Source organism: Anneissia japonica, unplaced genomic scaffold (genome assembly GCF_011630105.1).
Source record: "Anneissia japonica isolate Jap-2015-1 unplaced genomic scaffold, ASM1163010v1 scaffold701_len334292_cov200, whole genome shotgun sequence".
Taxonomy (NCBI): Eukaryota; Metazoa; Echinodermata; class Crinoidea; order Comatulida; family Comatulidae; genus Anneissia; species Anneissia japonica.
The window spans coordinates 179041-194055 of NW_022682589.1; the positions used below are offsets into that span (position 1 = coordinate 179041).

The following is a 15015-nucleotide window of genomic DNA, read 5'->3' on the forward strand; positions in this document are numbered from 1 at the left end:
TGTTTTGACAGCAATCATTAAATTGTGTAGCTGTAATTGGGAAAGCTCCCTTATTCGACCGACCAATCCACATTACCGGAAGGTGTCGGCGATAGCATGTAGCAATTGTATGGAACCAAGCTTTACTCTTCTTTCCCTCATTCATTTCATTTTCAATGTTCCTTGTTTCACAGGGAATGCAGACTCCTCAGACCCTCTTATATTTACTCAAAAATGAACTGATGAAGACAGAAATGTTGTATCTTATATAATTTATTAGTTATTTATTGCCACTTACATCATACTTTACTACCTCATTTCTTGCAAATTTTCATTTACTCTAAATGCTAGCCGCATGATTATATTAACACTAAGCAAAAAATATGCATCAAAATTGGCTCACTTCTTAAATTAATGTTTTGAGAAAGCTATATGAAAATGATTAATTTAAAAAAATGACCTTCATAATGCATGAGCAAATTTATCTATAGCACCATTATCAATTCTTAGTCCAAAAAAGGAAAATAATACACAAAATATACATAAGACATAAACAAGAGGGTTTGAAGCATACTAAACCTAATTGCTAAACATTACAAAAACACAGTGAATTATCACAGCAAAGGGTTAAGATATACTCCATGACTTTCTCTTGCATACTTTATCTTTCTTAACACATACTTCAGCCTTTCAAACCCCATTGCTTATTCTTTCCCCTTTTGTTATTCAGTGATTCACATCAGAATTTTTTTTAAACTTGGATCACATGAATTGCACAAAGTCAAGAATATTCCAAAGAAAATTCCTGGAATAATGGCAGTCACTTTTGCCTAGTACTTTCAATTATATTTCTGTATGCTGTATAACATGCTGCCTTGAGTTTTTCCCCGAACAATGTGAGAAAGGCGCAGTATAAATGCCCATACCTGTGGCAGTTTTTTTTTTGTTTTTTTTGTCTTCTTGATGCCTGGAAATAACCTATTGGGTGTTTTGAGTGATCCGAATCTGCCCCTGACTACCAGTAGTCAAGACAATATACATGGCTTTTCCTTATCTCCACTCTGTCCACACTATCAATGGGTGTGGTTAATGACAGACATTTGTGGCAAAGCCAAGCCAAACCAGTCACTCATCGTAAATCCTGTTAGGAGATAATGGCCAAAACATTCTGGAAGGCCAAAATTTTGAAAATCTATTTTATTGCACTAAACTAACTTATATATATCTATAATGTTAAGACAACAATTTTGTATGATTTGGTGATGGTTTCTGCCTAAGAAATGCCCAAAATCATAAAATTCGAAGGCTGATTTCTCAAATATTGTTCTTTAAACAGCTGTATGTTTAAGCTCCTGTAACTTTATAATGAAATGTTAGATTTAAATGATTCTGTTACCATTTTATAGCTCAACCCTGTATTAATAACTAAAAATTGATTTTTGTGACGAGTGACTGGTGTGTCTTGTCTTAGCCACATATTCTTTATTTAATCCATACACATGGAAATTACATTGTTCATTATGACTCCTCAAATACCTCTCATTATACAACTTAACTCCTCGAGATGAAAGACTGAGGGTGACGATTTGTGTTGACAACTGCTACCCGATATTTGCGATATTATGTCCAAATATGGGAAAATCAGATATATTTTCCACTGAGCATTTTTTAGTATGGACACGGAGGTTCACACTACATCTGTTTGAAATACACGATATTAATAGATTATATATTTAGACAAGTAGGCTAAGTTTCAAGACAGTTGAATGATTATCACTACCATTATCTAAGATAACATTTTTAAGCATAATTTCCAGCAAACTACCAAATTGATTGGAAATTGAAAATTTTGCCATAAGGGTTTGCTAATGTTCCAAAATATAATGACCGCAAACACTGAGATTTTTCGACAAATGTTAGACCTAGGTCCCTGCACATCTACGGCCTGTTTACGTATGCACATGTCTTTGACCCGCGAACTACGCTACGATTTTAAGGCTAGCTAAGGTTTACGAAGAATTACTTAAATTTCAAAGCATACAATGCTAGGAGAACGCTAAGATAAGTTAATAAACACTATTCTGAACAATCGTATTCACTTTTTTTGCCTTTTATTTCTCAAGTAAACTGTGGGGGATTGTTTTAGCGACCATATACTTTCAAACTAATCGCACTGCAATGTTGTCCATGGTATACCCAAGTTATGTCATGTGACCGGCTGTAAACAAACATCGCTGAATCAGTCTATTGCCTGTGATTCATCCATACATGATGATGTACTTTGACTATGAGCAACTACATAGGCATGGGAGCTTGTGAAAGGATGTGGAAGTGGGGCTGCTATGGGATGCCCTAAGAAAACTTGCAAATGCTTTCGCTTTCATTCCTACAATTATAAATGAAGATTGTGGCTCCACAACTGGCCCTGAAGCCAGTATCTTGGTTTTTGAAAAAAAACAAAGACCAGCCTTTCACAGGCAAACTCTCTCCTACACCCATGTGCAAATCACACATGTTTTCGTATAAAACTTGATATGTGGACACAGTTTAAAACCAACAGTTCTGTGTTATGTCCTTAAATATGCTACATCTTTAAATAGGGTACCGTGTGTTAAAATTGTGTTGAGTTGACTTTGGAGTAATTCTCCACATGAAATAATTCATCTGAATAGTGATGACTATTTCTTCTCCAAATTCAGTCCTTGTTGAACATCCCATAATGTCTGTGCACTTTGTTGTAGCTGGTGAAGCTCGTGATTGTTCAAATTCTGCCGAATTACCTGACTCACTCCGTCTTTGCCAAGAATACAAGGTAAACTCAGGAAAACTTCATTCTCTATTCCATGGTAGTTCTAGAATTAAGTTTAAATACATTTTTTTGTAAATTGTTTTCAAATATAGCATAAAGAAATAATGAACATCGAGAACGACCTATGACCTAAAATAAAAATTTCCTAAGGGGGAGGGGTCTAAAAAGTCTAAGCCAAAGGGGGCTACATAGGGTTTCTGGTAAGGGTCAACGGTTCGAGTGATTAATGAGAAAATACACTACTAAAGAGATTTCAGCGTTTAGGATGGCAATTTGTGCTTTAGATCACAATATTAAGAAACCAATAACTTTGGATCGGAAAATTATAATATTTTTGGTCCAAAGACACGGAGCTCCCTGATCCTTGCTGGTGCTACCACTCTCTCTCAATGTAGCTGAGGGCCCATAATGATCAGCTCTTGGAAGCTGGAAGGTTTAACCAACTCCTGGTTTGACTTGTTTATGTAATGGAGAAATAGCTAAAAAAATGCTATTAAATATGAAAAAAATTATCTCACCTGTACTAGTGTGGAGATTGCAAAGACACTGCGCTGGTTTCGGATGATACTGGATGCTAAGGTGCCGACGCTTAAACCAATCGCCCACGATGTGTACCCTTTGAGGCGAATCACATCATACGCACTATGGTGAAGAATATAAGCATATGAGTTCCATAAAATAAAAAAAACTTGTATATAATATGGTAAAATAAATATTGCATATTAATAAGCTGCTGCAGATACTTTGTTTTCTTCCCCTCATGGTAGCAAAGTTTGATTAATTCCGTATTCCATATTAATTTCATTATATGAAATATTGTTAAACTTCAATTTCATATTTTTTGCTAATTGCAATACAGTTGATCATATTCGTAAAGAAAAATACTTGAAAATGATTTTTTCTTCAGAAATTACCTATTGACTACCTGTCGGTGAACTTGGTACCAATGGTCGTCATCCTCCTCCTTTCCGAGTAAAGGGTTTAGTGACAGAAGTGGCACACCAGCGACATTGGCAGACGACCATACTGGCACTGAAAGAAAGACAAGAAATACTAATTTCATAATAGGAAACAGAACAGACAGACCTTGATATTTAATATCAGGGGTTTGAATCTCAATTCAATTCAATTCAATTTCAATTCATTTTATTCAGTTTATTATACATGAATATAACAGAAATGTGTTTTGAAGCTAAGCGATCAAACATAAATATAAGCATTAAGTGATGTTAGAACATTAAGATAAACTATAAAAACATTAAAAGACAGTAAAAAGTATTAAGATATATTAAAACACAGGACGAAGATAAAAGACAAAGAGCAGAAAATGCATTAAAATAGTATAAAATTATTGCATTTATGTTAAAATGATTAAGACCAGGTTTAGACTAGTACAAAATTATTGCGTTTATATTAAAATACATATAGGCAGTATGCAAGAAAATTCCATTTAAAAATTAGCAGGGATGGAGAATTACGATAATCACCTTTTGGTACGTCTATTAAATATATGGATAGAATTGGGTACAAAAGACTGTCTAAACCTCTGAAGTTCGTCTCTTAATTGTATATTTTGGCAAGGGCACATTCAGGAGTATAAAGAGGGTAAAATGTCAATGCACTGTTAACTAGCTGCAACTAAAAGAGTTTAAAACCCTTACCGCTTGAGTCACCATGTTCTCCGATTATCCATCCATGACAACTTGTTGGGTAAATGTTGAGTTTCTCGCCAAGTAGAAAGCGCAAGCGTCCTGTGTCCAAGTTTGTGCCACTTCCGAACACTCGGTTACTAGGCAACCCGCTCAACTTCCACGTAACGTAAGTCAAGATATCAACTGTAAAAAAAATAAGCTGAATGTTATCTACATTGGGACATTATAAAGTATTCTATGCATTATTTAGTCACATATCTTGAGTTAACATTTCTGGATTGAGGGAGCTGTTGGGAGATTCAACCTCTCAAAATTTAGGTCATGGTTTCAATCACATCATCAGCTTAACTGTCCCCTTCTACTTTCCAGCCAGGAAAATAAATAGGTACTGGCAGACCTTAAGGAGGTTAGAAAACTAATTTAGTAGTTGCATCAGAGCAGGTGACAAAATTACACACACAAATTCATGAACTTATTTGGCAAAAATATCCTTGAATTTGTTTGATTGATTGATTGATTGCAGTTAGGCTACTACATTCAGACTTGGAGATAAGCCAGGCTTACGTTAAGCCCGGCTCAAGGTTAAGCCCGACTTAACTTTGCTGGGCGTTCAGACTAGCAGGATTAGCCAGGCGCGAGCATTTGCATATTAATGAACCGTAACCAGAAAACAAGTTTTGAAACATTGCATAATTAAATGCTGATTGGTCATTTTTTTACCGGAAGTCAACGCAAGACCCCCCCTCCCCGCAGCGATTAAACCCGGCTTAGAAAAGTTAAACAAGGTGGCACGCCAGGCCTAGTTACTATAGGAACACAGCCCGGCTTGAGATAAGCCACCTAGTTCAGACTGGCACATGCATAAACCCGGTGAGTTGAGCCGGGTTTATCCACCTAGTCTGAACTAGGCCTAAAGCTAACATTGCAAGGCTAACAGGCGGGAGCCTAAACAAGGGATGGGAAACATAGAGAAAGGGGGGGGGGAGGTGAAAGAGACCACAGTTTTGGTTTCTGGTTTTCTTGTGGTTAAACTTATATTTTCTTTCTGATTGAATACTTTTGTCTCAGTGGGATGAATTCTCCAGCTAGAATATTCTCTGAGAAGATATAATTAACTCAAATAAAATAAATGAATGGTGTACATACCTGGATTGCTGACAACAAGAATACAAGTGCCTGGACTGTATTTTACCAACTGAGGGACAATACCTTCAATAAGAAATAAAAGATTGAATACATAAACAGAATAATTTATGAAATACTCGAGACAGGATGGTTAATTATGTCCAATCATTGTCTCTAGCTAATTTGCGATTGGCTGGATAAATAAGTAAATTAGACCTACTGCGTACATACTCATAGACAGATAAAATATACAATATGGGCGAACATAGAAAATTATTAATGTCGACATTGCCCATAGAGAAGGAAATGTGATTACATTATCATAGGAAGCCTAGAGAAATCACTAAATTTACATTAACTCAGAAAGAAACAACATTACAATGAAATTAACACATACGAGGCATGCCATCCCAAAATTAGCATACTGTCGCTAATTGTTAAACTGAGTAATTAGCATTAGAATGTGCCAGTATTGTGTACTTTAGTAGAGGGAAGCTGTAAGACTTTTACTCACAACTTTGGCAATAGTAAGTGGATTACAGTAAATGACCTATCATTTTAAAGCTTATAATGTGGAGAATAAATATATTAGAAAATAGATTTTCAAGATTTGGTCACTGATGTCGGTTTTGAGATGGCATATATGTTATGAATGCTTAAACATTCTGACTACTAACATTTGAAAATATCAGCATTCCTTTGTACAAGATTCAGTCGACTTTCACCCTCTTTCTGACGAGCACCGGCGGTGATTATACACAGCTTGGAGCCAGCTGTCACACTATAATCTACACAATAAATATTATGACATAGTTAAAGTGGCAGGTGATAGTGCCTAGCATGTACTAGAATAAGTCAATATTGTTTATGAGCCTGTAATCATTTTTTAATGCTTGTTGAAAATATAATCATCCTGATTTATCTATCCTCTGAGTGGCTGTAGGTAGTAGCCTTACATTAACCACAATTATCGGATTTCAATTTATCAGAAACAAGGGGAGTTTTTTTTATTACTAAAATGTGTAGATATTGAAGTGGATGACGGCACACATGCCTCTGTAGCCTACCCCAAATCCCGAATTGGTATCATTATCATTATTACTACGGTGAGACATTTTAAGACCTTGTTTAGTGAACATAATCTTTTAAAAATCGTCAGAGGAGGGCGGAAAAAGTATATAAATAAAATTTTGTTTTCTTATTTAGCAAAATGATTTTGCTAAAAGCATCTAGCAGAGGCAAAGAAAAATGAAATTTTATTGATAAATGTAAACAGTGACATAATGAGATTGAAAAATGCATTAAATTTATATGATTAGGAAGAAATATATGTATCATGTATTTTTTTATATTTCAGGAGAATGATAAATTTAAACAATTTTTGTTTTAATTTCCATTTTTTATGGCGGAGGGTGTGCAAATTGGCCAAAAACAAAATTTTATAATTTTATTAATCAAAATCACAATTATTGAAGAAGGTATAAAAAAGTCTTGCCTATATACCTTAATTCTTTCATCTGGTTCAACATTAATCATGATTAGTTTAAACTAAATAAATTAATTACATGTTAAAATGCTGTACTTTACTACTGTTTAATTTAATTACATGATATTCGGAGAGAGAACTTAAAAGGCTATCACATTATCTTTGACAAAAAAGTGTAGTATGCCCATATATAGCCCTGATGTGCCTATATATGGCAATGATGTGATGTCATGTCACATGTTTTTGTCAAATAAAATTTGATAGCCTGGACAAGGCTTTACTTTTGAGTTGTTTAAAAAGAACAATGAATATTAAAGATTTTGTTGTTGTTAGCAAGGAAATTTATTTTTCTACTAGCTAAGCCTACCTGTACTTCCACTGATTTTGACCCCTTTAAGGAATGCCAAGCCATGCTGTAGATCAAGCACCTCTCCCTCTAACTTGTCCTTTATCACATCCACAAGGGCAAGTTCACTGCACACGCTCTGTGAAAATCATTTGCTGTTATTTTTAAATATTGCTTCTTTCTTATAGACAAAGAACTTATGTTGATTAAGCAGTACAGAAAGCATAGAGAATGTTGATAGGATGTTAAGCATGCATCCAGGGGCTGAATGTTTCATTTCGTTATCAAGGGGTGTTCTCACTTGAGAGAGAATTGGCAATATTATTAGTTGGTTTAAAGTGCAAAGGGTAAAGGTATCCGTTGACAGCAGCTTAGCTCAGTCAGCTAAACTGGTAGTAGCCACTATGTGTGCGCTGGACCGTGGAGATCTCTTGGTCCTTCTGCTCTCCTTGTATTTCAGCTGGAGGGCTGTAATACAAGTAGGATAGTGTACCATCTTTTGGATGAGACATTTAAGCTGTTGCTCCTGTGTGTTATTGACCATGTTATGTTAAAAAACAAAGTACACTCTTCAGAGTAGGGGACTGTCTCTCAGTGTACATCCCAATCACAACCAGAAGGACCCCACTGGAAATTATAAGTCTTCTTCAGACTTTTGTGGGTGTTCAACAATAAAAAGCTATCTCATAAAATTTAACCGCAAACAATTAAAAGGATCAAACATACACAATTCATCACTACATTAACTGCGCAATGCCTTGCTTAAGAGGCTTCCGTTTCCTTGTTTATATGTAACTATTCTTACCTGTGTTATGAGGCTGAAGGCACAAGCCATTCCGACTTGTCCCACTCCCACTACTGTCACTTTCATGTCACATGGATTTTTAGCTTCCTGAGTCTCCGGATTCATCAGCGGGAAAACTGTTGTAGGTTTTCCTTTTATGTCTGTAAACAAAATATAATTATTAAATATGATATATCATAAATGAAATATAATATTAACTAAAATTAAAGGACTTCTTTTTTTGCTAGGTGGTTTTTCATTCAGTTCACTATGAAATCACCCTGGTTAATTGTAACAATCCAAGCCTATATTATGGATAAACATAATATAATATCATACTATACTATTATACTATGTTTATCCATGGTTTTATGCTTCAATTAACTATTGCAGATCCATACCTATAATTATGCAGTTTTATACCCTTACACCCTTACATGACTCCTGAGTTACCAAAGTTGAAGGCTGAACCTGGGTTGCCAAGGTCACTATGACAACGGTTAATTTTTCGGAATCATATCATGCAATAACCTGACCCCAAATCAAAAAGTTTGATGGTTTGAACAATCACAGTGCAACCCTAAGCTGACTTAAAATACTAACTGTGAAGGGAACAGTCGTTTTGATAAGTAGGTCATAGTAAGGTGGCCCTGGACCGTTATTACAAGTGTGATTGGGCCTTATGAGAAATTTATTTATGACACACTCCTTGGTCCATTTAATAATAATAATAATGTCATTTTGTTAGGCGCACGTATCCATCCGTAGGGGTGCTCGCGGCGCCGTTTTCGGGGGGGGGGGGGGGGCAGCCCCTTCCAAAAAAAAAATCTTGATCCCCAAGTCTCCAAGTCTGCCCCTCCCTTGAAAATCTTCAAAAGCACAAAGATATGCAGAAGTAGATAAAAACCACATTATTTTGCGAGCTAACTCCCCCTCACCTAATCATTGAGTCCCTCCCACACTTCACCTTCACAACCCTCCCCCATTTCAAGACTCTTAGATACACCAATCTGCATCCGATACAACTTTTGTTAATTGTTTATAAATCTATTTGATTGGGCAATGAGTCTGAAATTAAAATCAATTTAATATATACCGCACCCTGTTATTGGAAGTTTACAGTGTTAGGTGGAATGAAATAAAATAGAATAAAATAAATAGATTAAATAAAAATGTCGAAGACCACTCTATGTAAACTATTATATGGAAATGAAATAACCAGTAACAGTTCATTTTCAAACCATTTTTATTTATTTTTTCATTTAGTGCACAATGTTTGCCACTGCAAACAAAAGTGACCTCACAAATTAAAACTAAACTATGCAGTAAGACTAAAAAAACTTTTAAATGAGTTATAATAACATGAACTCCCTAATTGATGTGGGTGGTGGCGCTGTGGTAGAGCTGCCTCTGAAAATGTCTTCAACATTTGCCTTAATTCTCCTGTTTTGCTTGTTTTTGTTCTGTTTTTCGTTTGTATTTGTCTTCTGGTATGTCTTTTTTGTTTTGTCCAATTTTGCCTGCTGCCAGGTCCATAAGTAAACTTGCTTTTAATTTTCACTTTTTGCTAGGCCCTGGTCAGCATGTTCTGCTTCACCAAATCAATTTCTTGAGGCCTGCTGTCCCTTACCTACTACCTGCCACAGGCGTTTCTAGGCCTAGGCCTAGCACAATAGGTAGATCTAGGCCTAGCACTATAGGTAGATCTAGGCCTAAGCCTAACAAGTCGATCATTAAATATAATAGGAAATTATTATTCTCTCTGAACTGTAGCCATAAAGCCAGGTTAACTCCTAGTGCTTATGAGCGGATTATTAGGAGTTACATATCCTACGGCCAAGCCGTGGGTGTAGAGCAGGCCGATGAGTCAAATCCAAGCAAACTGTTTCTCCCTTCAAGAGCCCCATTCACATAAATGTGTAAATAAAACTTTGGCATTAAAGTCACTTATTTCTTTTAGCATACTTAATGCACGGTCACTGCGTAACAAATCTCATGATTTTGTCGACTTTGTCGTTGACCACAACCTTGATATTGTGGCAGTGTCCGAGACATGGCTGAGACCAGATGACGACATGGTGGTTGGCAATTTAACCCCAACTGGATATAGCTATACAGGCATAGGCCTATTCCTAGGGCAGATAGAATAGGGGGTGGTGTTGGCATTCTTTTTAGATCTTGTTTAACTGTGAAATTTCAAATAGATGTTAGGCAATATAATTCTTTTGAAGCTATACACACAGGGGTCACAGCTAATTCTAAGTCAGTTCGCCTTGTCAACATTTATCGACCACGACCTGCATTGTCCATTGCTGAATTTCTTAGTGCTTTTGAAAGGATGGTTGCTGAATATCTTTTGCATCCATCTGAGGTTGTCTTCTGTGGCGATTTTAACATTCACATGGATGATGATAATGACATGGCAGCAAATAATTTCAAAACACTACTGACGTCCTTTGGTTTTTTGCAGCATGTAAATGAGGCCTCACATTGTGGTGGGCACTGCCTTGATCTTTTGATCACTCGAGATCTTTCATTGCTGTCTGAATTACACATCCACCCCGGTCTTTCAGATCATTTTGCAATTATTTGCAAGCTTAATTTAAAAAAACCTCCAATACAAACAATTCTTGTTAAGAGACGTGATCTCAGACGAGTTGATATGATTGCATTTGAAAATGATATTCAGGCTCATCTTTTGAATACCTTCTCTGTTGACTGTGATATAGATACTTGTGCTAAGAATTTTACTGATTTGAGACTAGTTCTTGATCGGTATGCACCAGTAAAAGCAAAAATCATCAAACTTAAGTCATCTAAGTCCTGGTTTACGGATGAGATACGCTCTGCACGGAAAATCCGCCGTCAACTTGAAAGGAAATGGATGAAATCAAGGGCTCATTTTGACAGGCAAAAATACTGCAATCAAAGATGTTTGGTTACTAATCTTATTGAACAGGCAAAAACAGAGTACTATTCTGTTCTTGTTAAAGACTGTTCAGGTGATCAGAAGAAACTGTTCAAGGTTTTAAATGACCTTCTACACCGCTCAAAGTCATCAGTTCTTCCATTTACTGTTTCTGACATAGATCTTGTTTAGAGGTTTTCTGTCTTTTTTGTTGACAAAGTTCGGAAAATCCGGGATACTTTGGTCCAGGATAACTCTCAGGACAATACCGGTTCTTGCCCACACTGTTCAAGGAGTTTGAACCTGCAAGTGAGGAAGAGATATCTGACCTTATTAAAAATTCACCACCTAAATCCTGTGAACTTGACCCTGTACCAGTTTCCTCGATCAGAAAATGTATCCATGTCTTTGTTCTATTCATCACTAATATAGTCAATAAGTCTTTGGAATGTGGTTGTTTTCCTGCTGCTTTTAAGATTGCACATATTCATCCTACACTGAAGAAATCCAACCTTGATCCTGAAGTTCTGAATAATTATAGGCCTATTTCAAATTTAAGTTTCCTAGGGAGGACAATAGATAGAGTTGCATCAACAAGATTATTGGCACACATTCAAACACACGCTCTGCTTGACCCATTGCAGTCTGCATATAGAGCACACCACAGCACGGAAACCGCCTTACTTTGTGTTCACAATGACATCCTGCATGCTATGGATGAGGGGAAACTCACTGCTCTAGTGCTATTGGATTTGAGTGCTGCGTTCGATACTGTTGACCATAGTATTTTGCTTGCTAGACTTAGTAAGTATATTGGTGTTAAAGGCCGCGCATTGGAATGGTGCCGGTCGTACTTGTCTCATAGGCCTCAACATGTATGTGTGGGAGAAGCCGTTTCTGAACCGGTCTTCTTGAATCATTCTGTACCACAGGGATCTGTCCTCGAACCCCAGTTGTTTACTATATACATATACCCAATCCCAGATATCATTAGTAGATATAATCTATCTTATCATGTGTATGCTGATGATACACAGATTTACCTTTCATTTAAGCCTACAATTATACAAAGTCATATTTCTCTTGAATCTCTTGAAAATTGCATTTCTGAGTTGCGTAGGTGGATGAAACAAAACTTCCTTAAACTTAATGATGAAAAGACAGAATATACTGTATTTTAATTGGTTCACATCGACAGCATGAAAAACTTCCACAAAATTACCTCACCATTGGAGAATCTCAAATTTACACCTCACCGCTTGTTAGGAACCTTGGGGTTACTATCATGGATGCTACTTTGACAATGAATAATCACATCTCTAATTACCTCCACTTCATCTTTCCATATACGCAACATTCGTAGTATTAGAAAATACATTGACAAAACAGCGGCCGAACAACTTGTGCACTCATTTGTCACCTCCCGTCTTGACATGGGTAACTCCCTGCTATATGGACATTAACACCGTCTTCAATTAATTCAAAATTCAGCTGCACGTCTAATCACTAAAACTTCTAAATATGCACATATTACCAACATTCTGAAAGATTTACACTGGCTTCCTCTAACGCACCGGATTATTTACAAAATTTTGCTGATCGTCTTTAAATTCAAAAATGACTTGGTTCCAGACTTACATTGCAGATATACTCCATTGGTATGCTCCTAAATGTAACTTACATTTTCCAATCAACTCCTCCTGCATCAGCCCAAATCACACAATTCCTGGGGAGACAGAGCTTTTTCTGTTGCTGCTCCACGCTTGTGGAACAATCTGCCTTTGACAATTAGATCTTGTGAGTCAATAAATACTTTCAAATTGTCTCTGAAATCACATCTACTAAGAGATGCCTTCCAACTTTAGATGGTAAGTAGTTAGGAAATAAGGAGTAAGCAAAAGTCATGATGATACTTCTTTGTAACTAGAATGAATAGGTAAGGAAACTGAAAGGATATGATTGAAAGGATTGGAAACTTAAGGTCTAGTAATTTTTTCTGTAAGAAAAGAAAAGGAAATGTACAGAAAACTTAAGAAATATAATAAAAAGGAATGGATAAGGTAACATAAAGAAAAAAAAGGTAAAATGAGAAAGAATAAGGAACAAAAGATGAGGTAACATGAGAAGGAGGAGGAAAAAAAAGAAGGAAACATAAGAAAGAAAAGGAAAGGTCACATGAGAAAGAATAAGGAAAAAAAGATAAGGTAACATGAGAAAGAAAAGAGAAAGGAAAGATAAGGAAACATAAAAAGACAAAGAAAAGGAAAAGAACAGGAAACTTAAGAAATATAATGGAAAGAAATGGATAAGGAAACAAAGAAAGAAAATGAAAGAAATGGAAATGTCACATAATAAAGAACAAGGTGAGAAAGAAAAGAGAAACAAAGATAAGAAAACATAAGAAAGAAAAGGAAAAGAACAGGAACTTAAGAAATATAATGAAAAGGAATGGATAAGGAAACATAAGAAAGAAAAATGAAAGAAAAGAAAAGGTTATATGAGAAAGAACAAGAAAAGAAAGATAATCTGACATGAGAAAGGAAAGACAAAGAAAGAAAAAGAAACTGAAAAGAACAGGAGAATTAAGAAAGACAATGAAAAGGAATAGATAAGGAAACATAAGAAAAATGAAAAGAAAAGAAAAGGTCACATGAGGAAGATCTGAAAGATAGGAAAGAAAGATACGGTAACATGAGAAAGGAATATAGTGTGAAAAAAATATTATATAAGGAAACAAGGAATACATCAGAAAGGGAAAGTAAAGGTAAGTAATTTTTGGTAACATAAAGATAAGGAAAGATAAGAAAAGGGAACATAAGATGAAATGAAATTAAATGTGAAATATTCCAGGAAAACTGACAAGGTAATTTCTGATATTTGATTTCTTGTGCTGCTTAATTTTCTTTAATAAATTAAAATAAAAAACATGTTTTCACTTTGTTCTTTGTGATCTGTTTGTTCTCTTCCTGTTGTTTTGAAACTGCGCCTTGAGCACCTACTTTTGGTGGTGATGTTTGCGCTTTAAAAATCGTTATTATTATTATTATTATTATTTTGTAGACTTCAATTCTTATAAACTCGTGATAGTTTCAGTTTACCTAAAGTAGAGACTCATTTTCTAGAAACAATCTACAAATTAAATGGTAAATATATATTAGTAGCATTAAAATAATACTGATGAAGACAGTAAATTTTTTAGATATTATCATTTTATAATCATCTTTATAATTAACTTCTAGTTGTTAAATTAGTTAAAGTATACCTACACATGAGATTCCATTTTGTCTTCAGTCCTATAGATGTCAAACGCCTCAACCCTACTTTCGTTAGCTGATAAACCATTTCACTTGATAATGACAGTTTAGACTGCCAAATAATACTTTAGTACTGGTATTTATACATTCAAGTTCCTCCTACAACTTATTTATTGACAATAGAATCTTTTATTTAACAGTAAAAACCTACCATTTGGTTTATTCACTGCAGGTCGAGATCCATGGCTAAATGAAAAAAAAGGATTAGCCTTTATCTGGTGATTAATCTCTTAGGTTTTCACAACTACACATAAGCAATCCTTGACTGATGTACATTTATTTTATAATGTTATGCCATAAATTATATAGTGGACTACGAATAATGTTTTATTTCATGATTTTGAACATTTTCACGCTTTTCCCGTTAAAATTGGCTAAGTACTTACGAAGATATGATATTAATCATTGTTTTTGGTAAGGTTTTGGTCAGCTATTCAATATAATACCCTACACCCCTCTGTTGATAACCATTCAAGCAAGGCCTTACTAGACAGAGAAATGTGGTACGAAATGAATAGAAATGCGTTCATGAAGCGGTACAATGTTTTGGGGCGGTAGGTCTAAGCCTAGGTATTTTTACACAGTTTTGAAGAAGATGGAATTGTTTAATTA

At 35.4% G+C, this 15015-nt stretch overlaps 1 protein-coding gene across 2 annotated transcripts in view; it reads right to left on the reverse strand.

Moving 5' to 3' along the window:
* Positions 1–236: 236 nt before the first annotated feature.
* LOC117105421 (L-lactate dehydrogenase-like) overlaps positions 237–15015 on the reverse strand; it is a 23039-nt gene continuing 8260 nt past the window's right edge. The window contains exons 1-9 of one of the 2 annotated variants that reach the window (XM_033246665.1): positions 14356–14500; positions 8203–8342; positions 7419–7536; positions 6243–6353; positions 5587–5649; positions 4450–4623; positions 3703–3820; positions 3307–3430; positions 237–2831 (exon numbers count right to left, since the gene is read on the reverse strand). In XM_033246665.1, coding sequence (XP_033102556.1) covers positions 2658–2831; positions 3307–3430; positions 3703–3820; positions 4450–4623; positions 5587–5649; positions 6243–6353; positions 7419–7536; positions 8203–8342; positions 14356–14431 — 1098 coding nt within the window. In that variant the 5' untranslated portion in view covers positions 14432–14500 and the 3' untranslated portion in view covers positions 237–2657. Of the gene's footprint in view, positions 2832–3306; positions 3431–3702; positions 3821–4449; positions 4624–5586; positions 5650–6242; positions 6354–7418; positions 7537–8202; positions 8343–14355; positions 14501–15015 lie in introns of those variants that run through there. The other variant, XM_033246585.1, reaches the window with a different exon arrangement.